General features: G+C 42.4%; 1 protein-coding gene across 1 annotated transcript in view; it reads right to left on the bottom strand.

Annotated features, from left to right (window-relative positions):
• okr (DNA repair and recombination protein RAD54-like okr) overlaps positions 1–25,828 on the bottom strand; it is a 152,559-nt gene that overhangs the window by 49,187 nt on the left and 77,544 nt on the right. The window contains exons 6-7 of the mRNA XM_080272769.1: positions 16,931–17,106; positions 6,351–6,452 (exon numbers count right to left, since the gene is read on the bottom strand). Of these exons, the coding sequence (XP_080128895.1) occupies positions 6,351–6,452; positions 16,931–17,106 (278 nt within the window). The remainder of the gene's footprint in view (positions 1–6,350; positions 6,453–16,930; positions 17,107–25,828) is intronic.

The raw sequence follows: 25,828 nt of genomic DNA, 5'->3' as shown, positions 1-25,828 counted from the left end.
ACGTGGAGGGACAGGTTGACGAATGAAGAAGTGAAGGAACGTTGTGGGGTAGATGTGGATGTGGTTGAAAAGATTAGGAGGAATACACTGAGGTGGTTTGGACATGTGGAGAGAATGGAGAATGAAAGACTGACTAAGAGGGTGTATGTAGATGAGGTGGAGGGAGGGAGAGGGAGGGGTAGACCGAGGATGAGGTGGAGGGATGGAGTTGAGAGGTATATGAGGGAGGGGGGGGGTGAGTTGGGGGGAGGGGAGTCAAATGGTGGGTGACAGAGTGACTTGGAGGCGTTTTGTCTGCGGCCACCCTTTGCGGGATTTGGGCGTCGGGCTATAGATAGATATAGATAGATGAGTTGTTTTATATAAGTGCAGAAGTTAAGGCTGAAAGTTTTGGTGCTGACATTTGTGATACAATATCTGCTGGCTGCTGTAACAATTCTACTGTAGGTACTGATTATTGTGTCAGTGTTTGGAGATGAGTCTATGTTGAAAGGTTCTAAAGCTTGCTCTATATCCTGAAAGAACTGACTGACTACTTGATTGTATTAAAAAGATTGTGGCAGTCTAAAAACAGAGGTCATTGCTCCTTATCCAAACATTTTTTAAGCCTTCCTTGTCTGATAATTTCCATGTTCTACTGATAATTTCATTTACTGTTGCCTGAGACTTAAACTTAACCTTCAATGGCCTTGCCCCTCCTTCCTCGTACTTTCCTAACCTAAACACCTCTTCAATCTCTTCTTGAGCTTCGTTGTTTTCCTCCATGACTATTGATATTATTTCTTTAACCTTACCCAGTTCTTCTCTTTCTCTTTCTAATCTTATTGTCATACTTTTTCTTTAACTCCTGAAATTATTACACATTTTTTCTTATCTGCTCTACATCTCTAACTAAAGATTCTCTACTTCTCAGTACCCTAACCACTTCCCTCTCCACCTTTTCCTTGCTTTGTTGTTCTATAATCTCCTTCAAATTTACATTTCCCTCTTCCCAAATTTTCTTCCACCCCTTATGTTGCTCCTTGATTTCTTTAATGTGCTCGTCCTGTATTCTTGATTTGGATTCATACTCATCTAGTTTGCTTTCATCCTGTCTCTTTCTTCTTCCAACCTCTCATTCTCCCTCTTGAGCTGTGTGTGTGTGTGTGTGTGTGTGTGTGTGTGTGTGTGTGTGTGTGTGTGTGTGTGTGTGTGTTTTCAGCTCCCACCTGTGACATAAGTGCATGTCATTGCATACATTTTTTAATTTCTGAACTTTTTTTCTGTTTTTGATGCAGCACAAATGGTGCTTCTGCTTGCATGCATGCCCAGCTGGATGTGTTGGCCTTGTTGTGCAAACTGAAATTGTGCATTCTAGACTTGTGCAAATGAAGAGCTTACCGTACTGTGAAAGGCATATGTGTAGGAAGCTATGCTTGTGAGAAGGAGTAAGGATTCTAGAAGCTTGAGTAGCAAATAAAAGGTTCAGTTCATTGGGTATGCCTTCTTTTTTTTTTTTAATGCTAGGAAGAAGGAACCAAAGGCCAAGAGCCTGCGAATTTTTCCCTCAAAGAAAAAAACTAGATACCAGAGCCATTCATTTCAAGATGCCTGGACACACTGCATTTGAAAGACTAGAGATCATAGGCAGTGGGAAATACAGACAAAGGAAGAAAGTTCCAGAGTTGACCTGCTGTATACATGAAGGACTCGGAGTAATGATTAACTCTTGCATTAAAGAGTTGGACAGAAAAGAGAAGAGAGTTTGCTGCTTGACGGATGCTATGCACCTACTGAAGTGGTGGAGGGATGCAAGCAGACGGTTCAGAGAAGCAGTGACCATTGAAGTAGCAATAAAAAAAGAGATAAAGATGCCATTGTGCAATGAAGAGAGAGGCTGAAGGGAGCCAGTAAAAAAGAGCAGAGTTAATGAGACAAAAAGTGTTTGACTCCATCTTCTTGAGAAGAGTTGTATGCAGGAAGCCTCCCCACAAGTAAGAGTTCTACTCAACACAGGAGCACATAAAACCCATGTATAAAGTCAACAACCGTGCAGCAGTCCAGAAGGCAAGGAGTTGGCTTAGCATACCCCGTCTCTTGGAAGCAGATTTTACACGAGAGGTAATATGGTCTTTCCAAGATAAATCTCGAGAGAACGGAACAACAAGTATGTTTAAAGATGATACAGGATTGAGCTGGATATTGTTAAAAATTAGCGGGTACTCATGTGGAAGATTTTGTCGGGTTGATATATGTAAGAACTGTGTCTATGATGCATTAAAAACAACATTACTTTTACCCTAATCAGAGATATGAGCCAAGTCAGACATTAGGTGTGCCATAGCCTCATCCCTCATTTGGTGAAGTAACTGCTGAGACAGATGCTGTGGGAAGCGAAAAGAACGGTGAAGGATGGAGTCATCACCATATGAGTGGATAGGGTTAGTTGTACAGCTTAGAAGGTCATTGATGAATAAAAGGAAGAGCGTTGGTGATAGGATGGAATCCTGAAGAACACCACCATTGATAGATCTCAAGAATGGTAGCTGTCTACAACAGCAGTCATAGAACAACCACAAAGGAAGCTAGAGATAAAGGCACAGATAGAAGGATAGAGACCGTAGGAGGGCAGTTTGGAAATTACAGATTTATGCCAGATTCGATCAAAAGCTTTCGAGATGTCAAGTCCTATGACAAAACTTTCGCTAAAATCCCAATAGGAGAATGACCATGAGTCTGAAAGGTAGGTGAGAAGGTCGCCAGTGGAGCGTCCCTGACAGAACCCATACCGACAATCAGAAAGACGGTTGTGATAAGAAAGATACTTTAAAATTTTTTGGTTAAGAATAGATTCGAAAACTTTTGAAACACAGGATGTTAAACCAATCGGGAGACAGTTAGAAGGATGAGAATGGTCTCCCTTTTTTTGGACAGGCAGAATGACAGCAAATTTCCAGCAAGATGGAAAGGTACAACTTGACAAACAAAGGCGAAAGAGTTTGCCTAGGCAGTGTGTAAGTACAGAAGCACAGATCTTGAGGGTATCAGGAGGGACCCCATCAGGCCCATATGCCTCGTCAGTGTTAAGGCCAGTGATGGCAGAAAATATATCAATTGAAGACATCCTAATGTCAGCCATGAGGAAGTCAGAGGGTGGGAGTGATGGAGGAACAGCACCAGAATCATCTAAGGTGGAACTGGAGGAGAAAGTCTGTGTGAAGAATTCTGCTTCATCAGTAGAAAAAATAGCTACAGAGCCATCAGAGTGAACAAGAGGAGAGAAGGATGATAAGGTAAAGTTGTTAGAAAGGTGTTTGGCAAGGTGCCAGAAGGAGTGAGAAGAATTCAAGTTGGAAAGTTCAGAGCATTTAGAACAAATGAAATTATTTTTGGCAAAGCAAATAACAGACTTAGCACGATTTCGGGCAGATACATAAAAGAGATGAGATTCAGGGGTGGGTTGGCTCCAGTACCTTTTGTAGGCCTTGTCCTTGTTGCGGACAGCATTACAGCAAGCATGATTAAATCATGTTTTTTTTTTTTTCGCATTGGTCGAAGGATATGAGAATGGAATGTATGGTTCCATGCCCGAGAGAATAACCTTCGTAATGCGCAAGGCACACTCAGACAGCTCTTTGCCATGGAAGCAATAATCATTCCAGGGAAAGTCAAAGAAGTACTGCCTAAGGGCCTCACAACCAGCAGCCCCAAAGTGCCACAACCAATGCTTCTTGGAAGGGTCCAGAGGCCTTACTAGAGCAATGGGACTGGTTAAGATGATAAGGTTGTGATTGGAGGAGCCCAACGGAGAGCAAAGATTAACAACATAAGCAGACAGATTAGTTGTAAGGAAGAGATCAAGTATGTTGGAACTCTCTCCAAGGCAGTCAGGGATATGGGGTGGGTGCTGTACACGCACCCACCCCATATATGGAGAAGGGTTTGTTATCAGTCATTCCAAACAGTTGAGTCTCAGTTAGAAAGAGAAGGTAAGGTTTAGAGGTGGAGAGATGGTGCTCAAAAGAGAGAAAATAAGAGGAAAGGCAGCAAATGTTGCAGAAATGATGAAGTGAATCAGACAGTGGTTTCAGGCATCTCGCTTGGCTGTCACCGGAAGAGGAGCAGATAGTGAGGGCTTTGATGGTCTTCCTCCCTGGGGATTCCGAGGCTTTGTGATATGATGCCACTTTTAGTGAAATTTTGAATAAGAATTGTAGTATGTAATGTGCATTTAGTTTGGTGTTGATAGTGAGAGGAACCTGTATTGCGGAGCATGCTGACCTTTGATGGTCTTCCTCCCTGGGGATTCCGAGGCTTTGTGATATGATGCCATTTTTAGTGAAATTTTGAATAGGAAGTGTAGTGTGTAATGTGCATTTAGTCTGGTGTTGACAGTGAGAGGAACCTGTATTGTGGAGCGTGCTGACCTGTTCTCTGTGTTGCTGAAACACTGAAAAAGTTCGGCAAAGAGGGATGGTCAGCAGCCAGTCCCAAGGGCTGATGAAACAGGACTGTCATCAGTTTTCAATCCGCCTTGGGAATACGGCCCTCCTTGACTGTTTTATGGACACTACCTTATCATACCTCTGGTAGGAAAAGCTTGGAACAATAACAGTGTGATGATGACAAACTCTGTCCTCATGTTCTATCTATCTATCTATTGCCAGACGCCTCAATCCCGTTTGGGGTGGCCACAAACAAATCGCCTCCAAGTCGCCCTGTCCCCCGCCATTTCACTGCCCTGCTCCCAACTCACACCCCCCTCTCTCATATACCTCTCCACCCCATCCCTCCATCTCATCCTCGGCCTCCCCCTCCCTCTCCCCCCCTCCACCTCACTCACATACACTCTCTTCGTCAGTCTTTCACCCTCCATCCTCTCCACATGGCCAAACCACCTCAGTGTGTTCCTCATAACGCTTCCTATCACATCCACATCCACACCACAACGCTCCTTTATATCTTCATTCGTCAGCCTGTCTCTCCACGTGACTCCACAGGCTCCTCTTAAATAACTCATTTCCACTGCTCTCACTCTTGACTTGTGTCCTTCCAACAATGTCCAAGCTTCACTTCCGTACGTTAGAGTTGGTATCACAATACTGTCATGTAGTAACTTTTTCACTTCCATGCTCACTTCCCTGTTTCTTATCACTGCTTTCAAAGAACCAGCAACCTTTCTTCCCTGCTGTACCCTTTCAAGCACTTCACCCTCCAAACCTCCATCCTTACTCATCACACTACCCAAGTACTTAAACGTACTCACATTTTCCAATTCCTCACCATCCAACCTCGCTGTACATTCACTAACTTCACCTCTCTCAAAGACCATCACTTTACTCTTCCCTACATTCACCTTTAGATTCCGTTTCTTACACACTCTCCCAAACTCATCCACCAAGCCTTGCAGCTCCCCTTCGTCTTCACTCAACAACACAGTATCATCTGCAAACAACGGTACAGGGAGTTTCCAAACACTATCCTCTCTCACCAGGGCCACTCCAACATCCACTACCCTACCTTGTACCTCTTTTATTACCCCATCCATGTACAGATTGAACAACCATGGAGACATGACACATCCCTGTTTCAACCCAACTTTCAAAGAGAAAAATTCACTTACTTCACCACCCACACGCACTGCAGCCTTCGCACCATCGTACATACTCTTCACAGCATTCAACAACTTCCCATCTACTCCATATATTCTTAACACTTTCCACAATCCTTGTCTATCCACCCTGTCATATGCTTTCTCCAAATCCATGAAAGCCGCAAACATCCTCATGTTACTACCAAAAATTAAAGTAAAAATGGATAGTACTGTAAATGTGTACCCACCATTCCAATGCTGTTGCAATCATTGGAAGTAGACATTTCTTTTCTCTCGTGTTCAGGCAAATGAGCAGCAACACACTGTATTTGACTTAGATGGGGCAGGTGCAGGACACTTTTGGGCCATAACAGTGCAATGTAAGTAAACAAAAAAGTCTGCAGCTAAATTCATGGGTGTTTACAGTGCAGCTGTGCAGAGGGAAAGTGAAAAGCTCAGTTCACTGCAAGGAATAGCATATGTGAAACACATGGTGGGTAGCAGCGGAAACTCTCATAGCATAAATTCTCTCTCATTTGAATTCAAGTCACAAGAGAAACCTGCAGTCAAAACCTTTAATAATACAGGTATCTTGTACTCCTCTGGCTGGTGGTAGCCATGCAACAATCATTAATGAGACTTCTTTATAGCTGTACTGCCATCTTTCACTTACTAACATAACCTCATATTACTTGTTGATATCATCATCAACAGTGTACAGTTTATCATCAAGTGTACAGCTTATGTCACTTCGTGTGATGATACAACCTTCACCTACCTGCTGACAATGGCAATAAGTTCCTCTAGCTTCTCCTTGCTAATCCGATGTTCTTCATCAGTGGCATCTGCATCTCGTCCCCGAGTAATGGGTCGCTCAAATCTGTAACAGATTTGAATTTACTGAACTGATAATGACATTCAGTATAGTGAAATAACAGAAGGTTCATGAATACATTAATTTAAAATACCCAACAAACTTCATAAACTTAATCCATTCATCCATCTATCATCCAATCCTACATTGCCCCATGGAGAGTGTAGGAGCCCTGGGCTAGGCAGTTGGTCCCGACATTTAAGATGAGAGTGACCAGCCTCACTCATCCCTGAGTGGAATTACATGAGCAATCAACCCCAACCACCCCCTGGAAATAAACCTTCACCGGCTTAATCCGCCAAAATTTGGTTATATGGTTACCACCCAGCATAGTAAATAGTTTCCTGGTGCACAGGAAATCATTTGGCTTGTCATTCAGTGTAGAGTCACCCACAGGCAGAAGGAAGAGGAAAGAATAAAGGAAAGAGAGAGAGAAGAGGGAGTGTAAAGTCACCCGCAGGCAGAAGAACAAGGAAAGAATGAAGGAAAGAAAGACAGAAGAGGATGGAAGGAAAGAAGGATTGAAGAGAGGAAAGGGCAGACACCCAAGAGCAGCACTACATCAAGTGAGTGGATGATGAGCACCCCCATCTACCACATGGTTAGCGAACGGTACTTATGAATAACTGTAAAAAACCCACAAGATTTGTTTGTGGCCATTCCTTCCCAGAACAAGGAATCTGGCCACTGACAGAAAAATCCAGGAATTGTTTCACATTCGAAAACTAGGGACAGAGATCAACACAAAAAATATTTAAAGTAATATTTATTTACACTGTCCCTAATTAGTGTATTAAGCAAATTCGATAATGGAACAGCCAAAATATTGGAACCATACTCAGGAGTTTATCTGGCGGGGAAGGGAGGAGAGAAGTTCATTTTGCTTCATTTCATTTCATTTATAAAGGCTCCAACAAGCCTGCATGCATTGAGTTTGGTACCTAATGGTGGCTGTCCTTGCTGCTTAAACTCTGCAAGCCTCTCTATTCAGTCCCTTATCCCTAGTGTACGACTTCATCCCAAGTCTTTTCTAGTCTGCCTTTCACAACTCTACCCTCGGTGTTCATACCTCTCGCCCTCTGCACCAAGTTGTCATCCTTCATCCTCTCCACATGTTCAAACGATCTCAATCAACCCCTTCTCATCACAGAATTAATACATTTAAGTCCCATTCTTCCTTTTAAATCTTCAACTGCAATGCTAACTCCTCATGGCTTGTGATTCAGGGATGCCCCATACTTTACAGTATTTTCATCTATGAATGTTTGCACCTACAGCAATCCTCTCTGTTACTGCCAAGTCTCTCACTTCTGTACAGCATTAAACTCCTTACACATGCAGCATACAAGGACCACTTAGCACAGAGGGAAGACCCTCTCATTGTCATGAGAGGCAACACCTTCCTAAACTTCTTACAAGCACAGAGGGAAGACTCTCTCATTGTCATGAGAGGCAACACCTTCCTAAACTTCTTACAACCACTTCTTACCCCTGCTGTCAAGCGAACTCCAGCCCCACTTCCGGTACATAACATGAACCCCAAATAACAAAACTCTTCCACATAGTCAAGATACTCTACAACAAGACTAATCCTTTCCCATCTCTCTACTTCTAAATGCTGTCCTTTGCATTACACACACTAAAATTCAGCATTATTTTGCAGCCTATCAGCAATACCACAACATCTCTTGTGCAACCACTTATCACAAGCAGAGCACAAAATGGAGTTACTTACCACATCCTTGTGGCAAACTGCCCATAGCCACAGTCCTGTTCTCATTGGCAGCACTGCCACCCACTCTAGACATCATCACTTTTGTTTTATCTGTATTTACACTTAAACCCTTATACCCCATTCCATCTCTTCACTTCCTAAATCCTTCCTCTGCCACCTCCTCATTCTTCATGATCAACACCAAGTTATCTGCATATAACACCTTCAATGGCAGTCCAGATCTGAAGTCATGCAAGAGAGCTTTAAACATAATGATAAACAATAAGACTTAAAACTGACCCATGATGCACATCAACATTCACAAAAAATTCATCATTCACATCTTCGCTCACTCTCAACTGGATACCAGCACCCTTGAACACTTCATAACAACTCTAACCAATCACTCAGTTCTAAGCTTTCTAAGTATCCACTTCACCACCTCCCTAAGGACTTTGTCAAAAGCCTTCTTCAGATCAACAAAAACAAAGTGGGGGAGGGTGGTGATGGTTTTGACATGGGATGGTTTGGACAGTGCATTTCCTGAGAAACATATGGAACCTAGGGCCACGAGATCTTGCCTGAAAGTGGGAAAGTTTGTTCATTTTGACTACACAGAACCTCCAAGCTAGAAATGCCAAACTTCTTGATGCAGGTCAAATTTTATGTTTTTTTGCATCTCCTGTGTAATGCAGCCAAGTTGACTATGATGCGGACTTCTATGCCACGTTTTTCTATGACATGGCAAGGTGCCAGACACCCCCCAAAACGAACCACACGCATAAACTACCTATGGCGGGAGTGCAGCAAGGTTTGAAACGCACAGACAAATTCCCCTGGCAGCACACTCCCCTGTTTGTAAACAAAGAAAATGGCGACCACTTCAGCTCCATACTACAAGTGCTCCAAGTGTGGACTTTTTTCTCTCTTATGAGGAGGTTAAACTTCACCAAATTCATTGTGTTAAGTAATGAAACACTAAAGATTCTTTGGATATTGTGACTAGTTTATAGATTTGTTTGTAAAACCGCTATGAACGGGTTAGTGACGAAGCACCTATCTGAGCTAAGACGAAATATAATGCCTCCCATCATCATCAGCACGTATATAAGAATGATCATTAATGTGCTAAATGTGAGTTTTGTTGACACTTGAGCATACAAACTGTATCAAATAAATTTCTTCAATCAGTGTTTGACCAGGCAGCCTCCGCCATTTTTAATGTTTTGGTCGGTCAGCTGATCTGTGTCTACTTGGCCAAGCTTTTTTTCACTCGATCTGCCCAAGTAGAGACAAGGCTCATCACCCTCCCGTTTTTTATCCCCATTATTACGTGTAATACATGCACTGACTGATTGCTTGATTATGTGTATGTGTGTAAAGCGGGGAAAAATGGAGAAAAGTGGGGTGAAAAAGGGGACTTTGGGTGAACATCCAGAACCAAATTCCATTTTTCCCGTAAGTTTAGTTATTTGTATGGCATGGTTTTCCGTGGCACGGGAGCAGTCCAGAACCAATTAGTTGCGCCTTAGGCGACTTGACTGTAATTTGAGTGCATATCATAAGCTCTACCTTTATGAATATGCCAAGCATCGAACTGTGCATTATCAGGGTAAATCTGTGTTGTATGTAGAACATACTGTTATGAAGAACGAATGTTTAACTCTCTTGTGTGAAACTTGAGGATACCCATCAATTACAGTAATTATGTAGATTCAGGATGATTCAGACAGTTGAGGAGGGGAATGGTTCAGACAGTGTCTGAACTATTGATCCACTATTACCAAGTCATGACCTTATCAAATGATAACGCTACTTCTTTTAATCATTTATATTTGAACACATAGTGAAACACCATTCTTTATAGTTATCAGAGAATATATATTTACTGTTTTGTTTATTTAACCTATTCCTCAAAGTGTAATAAGAAGCAAGAGATCTAACAACTTCTATTTCAGTTTTGCAGGCTACAAAATGCGTTAAAATTCTTAAGTTAGTCTGTCAGTTATAGGGAAATAAATAAATAAAACATGAGGGTAAGTTTCTTTTGAAATCTGAAATAAGGCCTAGAAAGTAAAAAGTGAAGTCAGTATTCCACAGAGAGGGAAAGAAAGAGAGAGAGAGAGAGGCCAATTAAGCATAATTCTGAAACAGGAAATATGAGGTTAAGTCAGTTATTAACAAATCTGGGGAAGGTTATTTCAGTCATAAAATATTTTTTTTTTTTTCCCCACAAATATCGAGTAGTTCATTTGGATTCTGGAGTTTAATTTTGTACTTTAGAAAAATAAAATGTCTTCGAATTAATACATGTTTGTTTTTATCCAAACCTACTCACATAAATTTGAGAATATGCCTAGTAATACATGTGGCCAAACCATCCCACCCTTCTGTCCAATCCAACACCACTGGTAGGGATGGTTTGGACGATTCAATCACTTGTGTTCCATTAACTATAGTTTAAAGCTGAAAAGAGCTAAGAATTTCATATTATCAGACTAAAGAGCCAAATGATGTGGCAACATTTAAACAACAACCAGATTATACTCCTGCTTAAACCTGAATTTTTTATAAATATTTTTTCAAAAAGTGTCTGAACTATCACCGCCCTCCCCGACAACACAATACCTTTTCCTTCCTGTATATTTTTCCTGAAGCTGTCAGAAAATGAATATTGCACCAATGGTCCCTTTGACTGGCATAAACCCAAACTGCATGTCATCAATGTTCACTCTTTTATATATCATACTTTTCAGGACTCTTTCCGTTACATTCATTATTTTGTCCAAAAGCTTTATGCCTAAATAATTTCTTCTTTACAGGGCATCATCTTTCCCTGTATACACTTTTACAATCACATTCTTCACTCTTATCTGCAACAAAACATTCATCTATCAATCTATCTACAGCCCGATGCCCTAATCCCGCAAAGGGTGGCCACAGACAAAACGCCTCCAAGTCACTCTGTCACCCACCATCTGACTACCCTCCCCCCAACTCACCCCCCCCTCCCTCATATACCTCTCAACTCCATCCCTCCACCTCATCCTCGGTCTACCCCTCCCTCTCCCTCCCTCCACCTCACCTACATACACCCTATTAGTCAGTCTTTCATTCTCCATTCTCTCCACATGTCCAAACATTCATACTTAATAGAATTTATTAAATCAGTAAGTAAACCCACTCCCAAGTTTACAGAGGCCTTCATGATCTCAGCAGTCATCCCAGACACACCTGTCACCCTCCACAAATGCACTTCATTGGCCACTCTGCACGCTGTACTAGTATCAACCAAAGACCAAGGGCAAAATGCTGGATCCACCTTTTGAATAATGTTCCCACTCCAGCAAAACTCCTTGCCCAGCTACTGGTTGTAATGTTCTCTCCAAGCATCCTTAATATCCTCACTATTCACCGTGATCCTTCCTTCATCATTCTTCACATGCTGCTCACCTATGATATCTTTGTTTTCTCTCTTCATATCTTTAGTTATCTTAAATATCATATTCCTCATTTAAGCACTACTTAAGTTACCCAGCGAAAGTCTATACAGTATACAGTACAGTGCCTCCTTTCTCACTCTGCATTTAGCTGTCAAGTCTTCCTTTCTGTTTCCATCTCTTTTTCCATTCCATAAACAGCCATATTTTTTCTTTAACTCTGATTTCTGCTCTCTCATTCCACCACTATGTTACCTTATGTCTTGGTGGGCCCCTTGTCCAGCCACACACTGAACCAGGAACTCTCAAAAGAATGTTCCTTAGAGCTCTGTACTGCTCATTTTCATCTGTCAACAGCCTCATGCTCAGCCACTACTCTAATCATCTCATTATGGAAGGAATCCCTTGCAACTTGGTTTTTCAGCTTTCATACTTTCCTCCTCGGAACATAAGTAATTTTCTTCATTACTCGCTTCTTCAGTACCACGTCTATCTATTTATCTACAGCCGGATGCCTTTAGTCCCTAAAGTACTAAGCTCGTCGATCAAGCTTTTTCGCTCAGACTTTCTCCTCCAATTCCACCTTAGACGATTCCGGTGCTGTTCCTCCATCACTTCCCCCCTCTGACTTCTTCCTGACTGACATTAAAATTTCTTCAGCTGATGTATTTTCTGCTGTCACAGGCCTCAATACTAATAAGGCATATGGGCCTGATGGAGTCCCTCCTGTTGTTCTCAAGAACTGTGCTTCTGTGCTTACACCCTGCCTAGGCAAACTCTTTCGCCTTTGTCTGTCAACTTGTACCTTTCCTTCCTGCTGGAAGTTTGCTCTCATTCAGCAAGTCCCAAAGAAGGGTGACCATTCCCAGCCCTCTAACTATTGTCCAATTGCTTTAACATCCTGTATCTCAAAAGTTTTCGAGTCTGTTCTTAATAGAAAAATTTTAAAGCATCATTCCTATGACAATCTTCTTTCTGATTGTCAGTATGGGTTCCATCAGGGACGCTCCACCGGCGATCTTCTCACCTACCTTTCAGACTCCTGGTCATCCTCCTTTCGGGACTTTGGCGAAAGCTTTGTCATTGCACTTGACATCTCAAAGGCTTTTGATCGAGTCTGGCATAAATCTTTAATTTCCAAACTGCCCTCTTACGGTTTCTATCCTTCTATCTGTGCCTTCATCTCTAGCTTCCTTTCTGGTCGTTCTATAGCTGCTGTTGTAGACGGCCATCGTTCTTCTCCTAGATCTATTAACAGTGGTGTTCCTCAGGGCTCTGTCCTATCACCAACTCTCTTCCTTTTATTCATCAATGACCTTCTAATCTGTACATCTAACCCTATCCACTGATACACTGATGACTCCACTCTTCACCTTTCCATTCGATTCCCACAACGTCCATCTCAGCAGTTACTTCAACAAACAAGAGATGAGGCTATGGCACACCTAATGTCTGACTTGGCTCATATTTCTAACTGGGGTAACAATAATCTTGTTGTTTTTAATGCATCAAAGACTCAGTTTTTGCACCTATCAACCCAACAAAATCTTCCACAGGTATACCCACTAATGTTTGATAATATTCAGCTTAATCCTGCATCATCCTTGAACATGCTTGGGGTTTCATTTACTCGGGACTTGTCTTGGAAAGATCATATTACATATCTTGTAAAATCTGCTTCCAAGAGATTGGGTGTGCTAAGCCGACTCCGTTCCTTCTTTACCCCTGCACAATTGTTGACTCTATACAGGGGTTTTATCCGCCCCTGTGTAGAGTACAACTCTCATGTGTGGGGAGGCTCCCCACATACAGCTCTTCTCAATAGGGTGGAGTCAAAGGCTTTTCGCCTCATTAACTCTCCTCCTCTTACTGACTCCCTTCAACCTTTGTCTCTTAACCGCACTGTCGCATCTTTATCTCTTTTCTATCGCTACTTCAATGGTCACTGCTCCTCTGAACTGTCTGCATGCATTCCTCCACCCCTACGACGGGCGCGTAGCACCCGTCTAGCGGCAAACTCTCATCCCTTTTCTGTCCAACTCTCTAATGCAAGAGTTAACCGTTACTCCCAGTCCTTCATTTATGCAACAGGTCAACTCTGGAACTGTCTCCCTCTGTCTGTATTTCCTACTCCCTATGATCTCCAGTTTTTCAAACGCAGTGTGTCCAGGCATCTGGAAATGATCGGATTTTGAATTTGGCTCTCTCTAATATTTTGTTTTTCTCTTGGAAGGAATAGTTTTGCAGGCTCGTTGCCTTTGGTTCCTTCTTCCTCACATAAAAAAAAAAAAAAAGTCAGAAGAGGCCATGCAGGAGTACACCATTCATTTTTAACTTTTAGTGTTCATGTATTAAATAAAGTAGTTGTTTAGTGTTCTTGTATTAAATAAAGTGGTTGTAAACATGCACATAAGGTTTTTCTTTAGTTATATAAGGAATGGAGAGTCCAGAGGTTTTTTTAAGGGGGGGGCAGCAGATATCCGCAGATTTTTAACATTCGTGGGTGTCTCTGTTGCCTAACCCCCATGGATGTTAAGGGATGACTGTACATGGTCTCTCTGGAATAGAAAGAAAGATTGAACTAGAACAAACAGGATTAGAGTGTTCGCCTTTTTTGGCCTGGGCAACGTTAAGTATCCCTGCTAGTCTTAAATATGAGTACAGTAAACCCTCAATATAACGAACCCCGGTATTGCGAATATTGGATATAGCGAACGGCCAAATCGCAACTAAACTTCCCTCGGATTTTGCAAACAATGGTTGCTAAATGCAAGGAAAGTTCATGAATCAGCCCACGGTGACAACAGCATCCCTTCCTGGCACAGTAAGTATACTGTAACAGTATTACATTATACTGTATTCTAAATACTGGTATTGTATTTACCAGTATATGTACAATTTCATTCAGTATTGTATTTACATGAACAACTTCATGTAAAACTTCACAGTGTAAGTTTAGGTTGTGGGTGAGCACACAAGTCCAAACAACTCCCTGGATATAGTGACCTAGGTTTGATAATCACTCGGATAATACCGACTCTCAGATATAGCGAATTATCGGATACAGCGACCCACCTCTCCCCCCAAATTAGTTCGTTTTATCGAGGGTTTACTGTATGTTGTTCCAGATGACTGGTTGAAAAGCATGACTGTAAATATATGTAAGGGGAAGGGTGATGCCCTGGAAAGAGGAAATTATATAGGCATACTGCTTTTGGTCCAGATAATGAAGGTATTGGAGATAGTCCCAGAACGTACAATATGGGAGAAAGTAAATTATGATAAGATGCAGTTTGGGTTGATGCCAGGCAAGGGGACCACTGATGCAGTATTCAGTTTCCAACAGCTTCAGGAAAAATATACATGAAGGAAGAGAATTACACTCTGTTTTTGTTGATCTAGAGAAGGCTTCTGACAGGGAGATGGTTAACTGTGTAATAAGAAAGCCTCGGACTGAGGAATGGTTGATTAGAGTGGATATAGCAATGTACAAGGGTGCTAGCACCATGGTGAGAGTGAACAGGGGTTGAGTGACGAAACTTCCATGAACACTGAAGTAAATCATGGATTAATTTTCGGTCCCTCACCGTTTTTTATAAGAGGTGTTGTATGCTGATGGCCTGGTGCTGATCATGGAGAATGTGAGGGTAGTGGAGGATAGATTTAGGATGTGGAGAGTGGGAACTGGTCACAAAGGTTTGCGAGCAAATATGGATAAACAAAAGTGATGATATCTGGGGCAGGTGGCAGTAGTCATAGCAAAATGAGTATGGTCATGTGCAGTAGTAGTAGTAACAGTAGTAGTGGTAGTTGTTCCCTAGGCAGTCTGGCCAAACAGCCCCAAGTCCCTAAGGAAGGCCACGGCTGAGACTGGGCTTTCTCACAAAGCGCTCAAGGAATGTATGTTGTGTTGCTGGCGCAGGCAGTTGTGTGCAATGCAGTCTACCACCATGCACTTAATAGTATGGGGTGCTGTGTTGCATCCTGGACAGGTGTCAGAAATGGGGTCATCCAGCCTCATCTGATAACTCAGGAGGGCTGGATGTTGCCCACATCTCAGCCTGGCCAGGGGAACCCTGTCCTCATGAGGGAGGTAGGATTCAGAAGTCTGGATATCAGGAGGCCGTGCATGCAGCTGTGTGTTGCTTTTGCATGACTGAATGGAGTGGCGAGTGATTTGTGCATGGATATGTTTCTGGAGGCTGGTTTGAAGTGGGCAAGGGAGGAGAGATGACAGTATTTGTGTTAGATATTGTGTGCCCGGTGTTGTTTTGATGTTCCTTGGTGTGTGTGGATGTGCTGCTATGTAGTGTAGTGGAAGGTGTGGGTTTGTGGAGGCTGTGGCAAGAATTTGTGTGCCTCTCATGTCTAAATGATCCATGACTTTTGTGGATTTTGGTTTCCTGGTGTGGTGGTTTGTAGGTGAAGTAGCTGTGCAGCCTATGATTATTTTTAGGACCTTGTTCTGCATGGTCTGTAGGGTGTTGCAGTGTCACAATGGTGTGGTAAATAACACTAGTTTGTGCAGTGTTTGTGATAAATGGATGCACAAGTGTTATAGCGGTACATGTATTACTGTTAGGCTACAAAACAATGCTGATTTTGAGTTTGTGATATGTATTGAAGAGCATACAGAAGCAGAGAGAAGGGAAAGGATTAACTTGACTGGAGAATGCCTTGAGTGTATGGAAGAGTTTTGTTTTGGCGGGGACATGATTTGTACTGAAGGTGGGGCTGGAACTAGTTTGACTGCATGGGTAACCAGAGGTTGGAAGAAGTTTTAGGAGCTGTTGCTTCTGACACTGATAAGGCCCTCTGTGCTACGGAGTCCTTGGATGCAGCATGTGTTAGGAATGTAACACTGTACAATACTGAGACTTTGACAGTGAAGGGGAACATTCATGTGCTCAAATGTACAAAGAGGAGAATAATAAGTAGTGCATCCTTGAATGGGAGGCCTGGGGAGTTAGGATTGTGCATGACGAGTTGAGAGGAAGGCTGAGACTTGAATGTGTTAGTGTTGTGATGAGAAGGTGTGGACTGGGATGATTTGAGCATGTGGAGGTGACTGAGGATGACAAATGAGTGCAAAGGGTGGAAGGTGTGAATGCTGAGGGTAGAGCTGTGATAGACAGGCCAAAAAAAGATTTGGAGTGAGGTCATACAGTGTGACTTCAGGGATGAGGGACTAAACAGGGAAGCTGTTAGAGATCATGCACCATAGGAAGCCACCATTAGGTGACCAAGGATGATGCAAGCAAGCATGCAGGAGCCTTTATAAACAAAACAAAATGATGAAGAAAAAAGAAAAACTAATAACACTAATGTACCTGCGCCTGAAATCTGCTGCATTTCCAAGGATGCCAGTATTGACAAAATGTACAAGGGAAAAGTATTCAAGAAGGTCATTCTGGATGGGTGTGCCTGACAGCAGGACACGTCTGGTGGTCTGCAATCCTGCCAGTGCTCTGTATGTTTGGTTCTCACAATTCTTCAGTCGGTGACCCTGGGGAGTTAAAACGATTTAAAGGGAGATTCAGTAAATTCTTTGTCATTAGTAAAAAATATATTTGCTTCAATATGATGGTGCCCAAACATCAGACAAAACATTGTCAGTCATATATAGTCTCTACCACAACTGCTGTACATAATAGTCTATGGAAAAACAAATATAAAATATCTATGATCAGGTCCCAGTCAATTCTCTGCAATGTACCCCAACTGCTTCACCATTTGTCACAGATTATTGCCTGTTAGCCATTCTCTCATAAATTATTCCATCCAAACTTGTTTTGCTTTATACAGTACAATCCTCTCACTGTTCTTGATGTTCTGGTCTTTGTGATGCAATATCTATCTCACATCTACCTGTCTTCTCCCTCAACTGCCAAGTTGCAATTTTGTTTATTTTTTACACTAATACTCTTCACAGAGCAATATCATATTAATATACCCTGGTCAGTCTTTCCTTCAGACCACATCTTCAAGATCACTTTCACTTACTCTGTTTAACTTTCCCATTACATGATCGTTAACCCTTGTAGCCCCGGGGTCATCACATGACATACATAATTTTCCTCTATTCTTTTCTTTTCTTACATTCTGTTACATATGGCAGTCTTGGCTGGGGCACTGATCAGAGAGAGTGGCCTGCACTGCCTCTGTCAAGTCTCTTCTTGATATTTTTGTGGCCACAAGCTATTAAGCTTTATCTCATGGCCACATAGAGATGACACAAGCTACAGAGGTATTCTTCGTATTAATTTGCAGACAAATGAGTTTAGTTTTTGAATAAGTTCTTACTTTCCTACCATACTGCTTCCATTAAAGAAAGAACACAAGTTATGAACATTGGAAAATAATATATCTGCCTGCTATTTAACAGTAAAGCACTTTACTTTTAGTACTTGCACACGTAGTATTTTAAGGCCAATAACTAAAATATAAACAGTGTCTGCGCCACTATGACCTCATACAGATCAGTCTTTCCCTGAACAGACTCTAACCTCTTCTTCCACACTGTATTATTGACATGCCAGAAATCCATATTTCTATCATTAAAAGGAACACTCACACTAGTGCTGCCACTCCCTGTCTATGGAGGACTTAAGAATATATATCTCGGACAGAAAAAGGTAAGGAAGTACTGTAACTGGATCAGGACTCCTGAGTGCAGGAATCATATGAAAGAAATCCAAAGATTTTCAACTCACAACCACAAATAGAAAATGCTGTGCTTGGATTGAAATATCGCCCTTTGCACCAATCTCAAAACACACTAGAGTCTTGTAAGATAAGAACAGAAATCACTGAGACCTCATGAGTGACACAGAGTGTGGGGAGATCAGAGGATCTAGAATCCCAGGTGTGTGACCAGGGATGCACTCAGGGTGGGGCCCACTGGGGCCAGGCCCCCTGCTTAACCCTCTGGGTCCTTTAAAATTTATAAATAGTTTTTTCGATAACAGCAGAACATGAAAAACTGGAAAGTACAAACAAAGAGTAACACATGAGCCAGCAGCTCCCTGACTCTAAACCTGCATATATGTATATATATATATATATATATATATATATATATATATATATATATATATATATATGTATATATATATATATATATATATATATATATATATGTATATATATATATATATATATATATATATATATATATATATATATATATATATATATATATATATATATGTATATATATATATATATATATATATATATATATATATATATATATATATATATATATATATATATATATATATATATATATATATATATATATATATATATATATATATTATATATATATATATATATATACATATACATTTAAAAATATATATATATATTATATATATATATTCATTCATTCATTGCCAGACGCCATGTATCCCAGACAGGGTGGCCAAGGGCTTAGAGTTAATTGTTTTACGGGGAGGGGCACTAATCCTCCACCAACCCCACTTGACACGTAGGGATGCCAACAGCATCTGGTGTTCCCAGGCGGTCACCCATCCAAATACTAACCAGACCCAACGTTGCTTAACTTCACTGATCGTATATATATATACTGTATATATATATATTTATATATATACTGTATATATATATGTATATATATATATATATATATATATATATATATATATATATATACATACACACACACACACACAGTAAAATCTCAAATTTAGATGGGGATATGTACCAAAAAACCGCATCGAAATTTAAACTGAACTTCTTATGGGAAAAGTTAGTTTGGGTCCGGGGCCTCCGAACCTAACTACCTAAAATCATGATTTTTTTGCCCACACCCCCTCTAAACTTTATGAACTACTAATTGTGGTTAAGTAACTGTAGTTCAGCATTGTATTGCCATTCTGTCAGCAAGTGTATACTTGGTGTATTTCTGCCCTTTCCTGTATTGCCATTTCTCCTTTGCCTTTGAAGATTTACAGGTGCCAGGCTGCTCTTGTACATTACCACTGCTAACCAAAGAACCACTCTTGCTTGCCATTTTGAAACAGGTAAATTGCGACAAAAATACAAAGAAAATACATACAACTAAACTGCAGTGAAATGCATGTCTACATATGGTTATGCTCATACTTTTTCTTTTAAGTTTCCTTCACTTCTAGCATTTTAGTTCGCATAAAAAATATTATCTTTGCTTGTTTTGGTTGGAGTCTGGCCCTGAGAGCACATGTTACAAACGATATTAGGTTAGGTTCAAACTTTTTCTTATAATTTTCCTTCACTTCTAGCAGGTGGCTTTACACTGAGTGACAAGCCAAATGGTTTCCTGTAAGCCAAGAAACCATTTACAACGCTGGGTGGTAACCATATAACCAAACCATTCGTGCTCCCTACGTGTCAACAAGTGGGTTGGTGGAGGGTTAGTGCCCCTCCCTGTAAAACAAATAACTCAGAGTCAAATGGCCACTTCTTATGGGATAATGGCGTCTGGCAATAGATAGATAGATAGATAGACTTCTAGCATTTTGGTTTGCATCAAAAATATTATCTTTGCTTGTTTTGGTTGGAGTCTGGCCCTGAGAGCATTGAAATTCGCGAATTTGCATAGAAAAGTAAGGTAGGCAGACCACTCCAAAATGCATCGAAATTTGATTCATCGAATTCTAATCTGTCGAAATTTGATATTGTACTGTATATATATATATATATATATATATACTGTATATATATACAGTAATCCCCGTACTATCTGGATGCCCACTTTCCGGACATCCCCACTTACCGGATATTTTGGTCCCGGGATCCAATATTCCCAATATGGGCCAAAAATTGCAAGAAATAAAAAAAAAATCCGACTTTCTCCCGCCCGTAATTTGAACTCGGCTCGTGTGGCGCGGACCAGCTATGTTTTGGTGCGTAGTTCGGCCGCCATCCGCTAGAGCACCCCTGCATCCTCCCCACTTACCGCCCGTCTCTTGTTGTGAGTGCACGCTCGTGGTTATGGCCGCCCACGTGCTCGCTTTTGTGGTGGTGCCTTACCAGTTGCAGGCTCTACTGCTGCTCTCGTGTCTCTTATTAGTGTGTGTGATGATGGCCCCACTGCCTGAGAAGAGGAAGAGAGTGGTTTTGTCTCTGGAGAAGAAGAGGGAGATACTGGACAAGGTGGATGCGGGATGGTCTACCTCATGCATCCTTCATGAATTCAACCTGGCCCGATCTACTTTGTTTGATATCAAGAGATCCTGCGACAAACTCATGCAGTACATGACTGACTTCTCATCGAAAAGCAAACGCAACGTGGAGAGGAAGATGATGTTTACTCCCAAGTATGATGAAGTCGACCGCTCCACGTTGATTTGGTATCGACAGCAACGTGCTGCTGGTGTGCTGGTGCATGGCACGAAGTTGATGACTCCTGCTGAGAAGTTCGCAAGGCTTCTCGATGCCCTAGACTTCAAGGCATCCAAGGGTTGGCTCTTCGCGTTCAAGTTCCGACATGGCCTTACCATCCTTAAGTCTCATGATGAAGCTTTGGACGCCAACTAGGATGGAGTAGAGGAGTTTCAGCACAAGGTGAAGCACTTGATCGACAGGGAGGGCCTCACTCTCGGTCAAGTCTACAACGCTGACAAAACTGGTTTATTCTATAGCTCTTTCCCTACGAACACTCTAGCCAAGGAGACGGAGAAGCGTGTACCTGGCTGAAAGCTCTCCAAGCAACGGATATCTACTTTGTGTTGTGCCAGTGCTAACGGCATGCACTGGCTTAAGCCCATTATTGTTGGCCGTGCAAAGCAGCCTCGATGTCTTTGTGGGGTGATGGATGTCCTTCCTGTCGTTTGGTACCATTCTTTGAAGGCATGGTTCACTGCCCAGATCTTCAAAGATTGGTTCCACCACCATTTCATCAAGGAGGTCATCCATTACCAGATGGAGAAACTGGGAATCCCACGCGACCAGGTAAAGGCCCTCCTTCTCCTCGACAATGCACCTGCTCACCCGTGCGACAAGGACTTGGTGGCTGAGAATGGGCGCATTAGGTGCATGTTTCTGCCTCCTAACATGACTGCTCTCATCCAACCAATGGACCAAGGAGTGATAGTGGCAACAAAGCGCCTATACCGCCGGAAGTTCCTGGACGAGGTGATGGTTGTTCTCGAGGACGAGGACGAGCGCAGGGAGGGACGGGACACGGGAGGACAGCGGACTTTGGAAAACCTTCACCACTACAACATCAAGTCTGCCATTTACAACTGGGCTAGTGCATGGAAGGAAGTCCCTGTCAAGACTCTAGAAAATGGTTGGTCTCATCTGCCTCTCGGAACGGATGTGGATCACGATTTCCTAGGTTTTGACATGGATGACTTCCATGCACGTCTACGTGCTCATGGGGACGATGTTGATGTGGATGAAGTGCGTGAGTGGTTGGATGACGACAAGGGAGATCCTGGGTATCAGACCATGTCTGATATCGAGATCGCATCTTCAGTTGCAGGTGTCAGTACCCAGCTTGAAGATTCCGATGAGGACGGCGACGACGATGCGGACTCCTCTCAGCGTGACACTACTCCAGCTATCCCCAAGCTGAGCACACTCTGGGAACATGTAGAGTTCGTTCTGGACTACCTGGAACACCCGGACTGCGACAGGGAAATGGGGCCCTTGGGACTTGTGGAGGAAGTGTGTGCTTTCAGGCAGGGCGTCATTAATCATGAAAATCGTCATTCCTGGCGTCAACCAACCACTGACAGCTTTTTCAGACCCGTGACCCCCACTGTGCCCAGCCCTGGCTCCACTCCATTGCCTCCCCAAGACAGGCCCTCATCCTCCAAGCCATAGCCCAGCATATCAGGCATGGTGGAGTCACCACTCGATGTGAGTTTGCGCCTCTCTTCAGTCGTCTACAGTGGGTACTCCATCACCACGACCCAGCGACGCACCCCTAGGCCACCTGCATCAGCTACTCTCAGACTCTGACAGTGATTAAACAGCAAGAACTTCTCCACTAGACCACACGGGAATTTACAGTGTTGTGCAATGAAAAAAACAGTGCATAGCGTTAAGAAATTAGAATTCTGAGTGCAAAGACTAAAGTGCAGAGTGCAACACTGATTTTATAGACTTTCAATGTACCACAAATAAACTAGAGTGTGTTATATTTAGAAAATGGATTTATGAGTGCAAAGACTTTAAGTGCAGAGTGCAACACTTATTTCATTAACCCCTTAACCGCGGGGCGTCACTTTCGTGACGCTTGGGAGCAAGGGATCATACCGCGGGGCGTCGCTTTTGTGATTCTGTGTTATTTTGAATTCACCCGGGCTTCCAAGTGGTGGCTTGTATCATCTATCAGTACTGCCAATGTCCAACACTAGTCAGCACTCCTAATCTCATCTGTACTCCCATCCATTGTTGACAATTTAGCCATTTCTTCCCGTTCTTGACTGCCCTCCCTATCCCCCCTCCATTACCCTATCCTCTCGCCTGCCCGGCCGTGCTACGCTAAGTAAATCAACACTGGATTAGATGATAATGAATGATGAATGAATGGTGACAATATGGTAGCTGACAAGTGCTTCTAAACTGTCCAGCAAATTACACTAGAGATAAACTTTATAAAATCATTGGCCAATGCTTTTAGTCTAACGAGGCAAAACACTTACCCTCCAACACTTACCCACTGCTTTGCGCAGTGGCAGTATCATAACCAATGAGGTCTTGCCTAAGTGACGTATTTGTTGCTGCTGTAAAGCTCGAAATTGGGAAAAGTTTTCAATACCATCTCAGCACTTCTGCGGCACCTCGGTTTGGGTTACCTTTCCTAGAAGGGTAGTCAAGTCGTACCCCACCTGCTCGTAGTGACCTCGCAGACACCCTGTTTTTTTTTTCCATTTCTGTTTTTTGTGCTTTTTTTCCTTCGGTTTTCTTTTTTCCTCCTAAATTAGGGTGACACAAATGGGGGCGGCGCTACCCGGGTTTTTCCCGGGTAGTATTGTATATACGTTTTGCTGTTGTTGTCATTTTGTTTTTTTTGTTCTCCCTTATCATGAGTAAACAACACCAGTGCCCTCGCTGCAGTAGGTCTGTAGCAAAAAGTGCACAAGCACTGAAGTGCACCTACTGCAGCGAGTGGATTCATATAGCTTGTGAAAATTTGGATGCAGGCGACTATCCATTCATGAAGAGGAGCCACCAGCTGGGCTTTCGCTGGCTGTGTAGCCAGTGTGTTGCACCAGCAGACAAGGTCTTGGCTGGTGGAGGAAGTAGTACCAAGAAGGAGTATGAAGATAAAGTTATTGGGCCAATCTTTCAAGCAATCAGAGACGTATCAAATAGACTGGAGGCACTAGAGACCAAGGTCTCATCACCTATGGCGGTCACACAAGATCAGGCCAAGTCATTTGCGGATGCTGTTCGTGGGTCTCTCGTGGGGGGAGGGAAGGATCTGCCTGGGGGCGTGATTGAGATCAGTGCTCATGGCCAGAAAAAAGCCATTCATAGTCAGCATGTACTGATTGTGAAACCAGAGAGTGGCGCTAGTGCCCTGACAAATCAGATGGGACCAGAAGACATCAGAGGCGTACTTAACTCGGTACCGGTTGACAGCTGCCTTAAGACCAAGGCTGGTGGGCTGGTAATGAAGTTTCCATCAGCTGAGGCCAAGGGGGAAGCAACTGGGGTGCTGACTGATCATTTTGGCTCTGAGGGCACTTTTTGCATATCAGAGCCAAAGAAAATTCTGCCTAAAATGACCGTGACAGGCCTTTCCTCTTCCTTGGATGACTCTGACATCATCCCAAATATTCTGAGAAAAAACAATAAAATTAAGATGCTCATTGATCGAGGTTGTACCCTCAACCTTCTCTTCACAAGGACAAGGAATGACACCAAAACTGCTGTCTTGAAGATGTCGCCAGAGGTGAGATCCTCCATTGTAGAACAGGGCAATTACATCTATGTGGATCTTACAAGATGCTGCGCTTTCGATAGATTCTGGGTTACACAGTGTCATCACTGCCAAGGCTTTGGTCATACATTTGAGAGATGTTCTAGGAAAAGTGATGAACCTAAATGTGTCTTTTGTGCTGGAGCCCATAAATCTAAGGACTGTAGTAACAGAAATTCTCCCAAATGCATCAACTGCTCCTCTTTAAGACATCAAGATGCTAATTCAAAGTCACAGGTGGTTGCCCATTTTGCTTCAAGTAGAGAATGTCCAATTATGATTTCTCATAGGAATAGATTGATTGAAAACACCAATTTTGACCATTCAAAAAACTGACTACGTCCCTCTTGAACCAGTTAAGGATGGGTCTTTTAAATATTCGTTCCATCCGTAATAAGACAGACTATATTAATGAAACCCTAAATCAGCACGAGCTTGACATATTGTGCTTGACTGAAACCTGGTTGTATGAGTCTGATATCGATATTATTCGTAATGCCTTGCCTAAGACACATTCTATTATTAGTATTCCCAGGCCTGCTGCTGACTATCCAGGAGGAGGCGTAGCACTCATCTACTCTGCAGCACTTGCAAACGTTTCTCTCATTGACTCAGACCTGACCCCATCATCATTTGAATTTATGGAAGTATCAATAAATTTCCATCAGAATACCATTAGAATTGCAAATGTCTATCAACCAGGTCATCCGGGCAGAGATCAAGGTTTTATGGAGGAGTTTGGGCAGTTTCTTGAAGGGTTTTCTCTTAAACCTGGAGGACTTCTTGTTTGTGGTGATTTCAATTATTGGGTTGACAGTCCAGAGTCAAAACCATTTTCTTCAGAATTCCTTGAGTTGATCACCCAGAACAATTTTTTCAATCATGTGAGTAATCCAACTCATGTCTCAGGACATGTCCTTGACTTGATCTTGTACCCTGTTGGTTGCAGGCACGTATCAGATGTGGAGGTTGACTCATTTGACCCCCTCATCTCTGATCATGCTCTGATCACTCTTAGTTTTGATGTCCCGAAATCCCCTTCATATAAAAAGGTCATCAGGTTCAGAAATTACAACAATGTTGACCGCCAGTTGATGTGTTTTGAAATTGATCAACGTTTAAACTCCATCGATTCTTCAAGTCTTTCTTCTGGTGAATTGGTTGATATTTACAACAACGAGCTCAGGTCAATTTTTGACCATTATTGTCCTGAGGTAGTAAAAACAATCACTGTACGTGATAATTCTCCGTGGTATGGTCCATCCATTAATTCTTTGCGTAGACA

This window comes from Coenobita brevimanus, chromosome 51 (genome assembly GCF_032717465.1).
Source record: "Coenobita brevimanus isolate Jiangsu-jjx chromosome 51, ASM3271746v2, whole genome shotgun sequence".
Classification (NCBI taxonomy): domain Eukaryota; kingdom Metazoa; phylum Arthropoda; class Malacostraca; order Decapoda; family Coenobitidae; genus Coenobita; species Coenobita brevimanus.
Note: the sequence above shows the minus strand (reverse complement) of the source record. Positions and strands in the feature narration are given on the sequence as shown.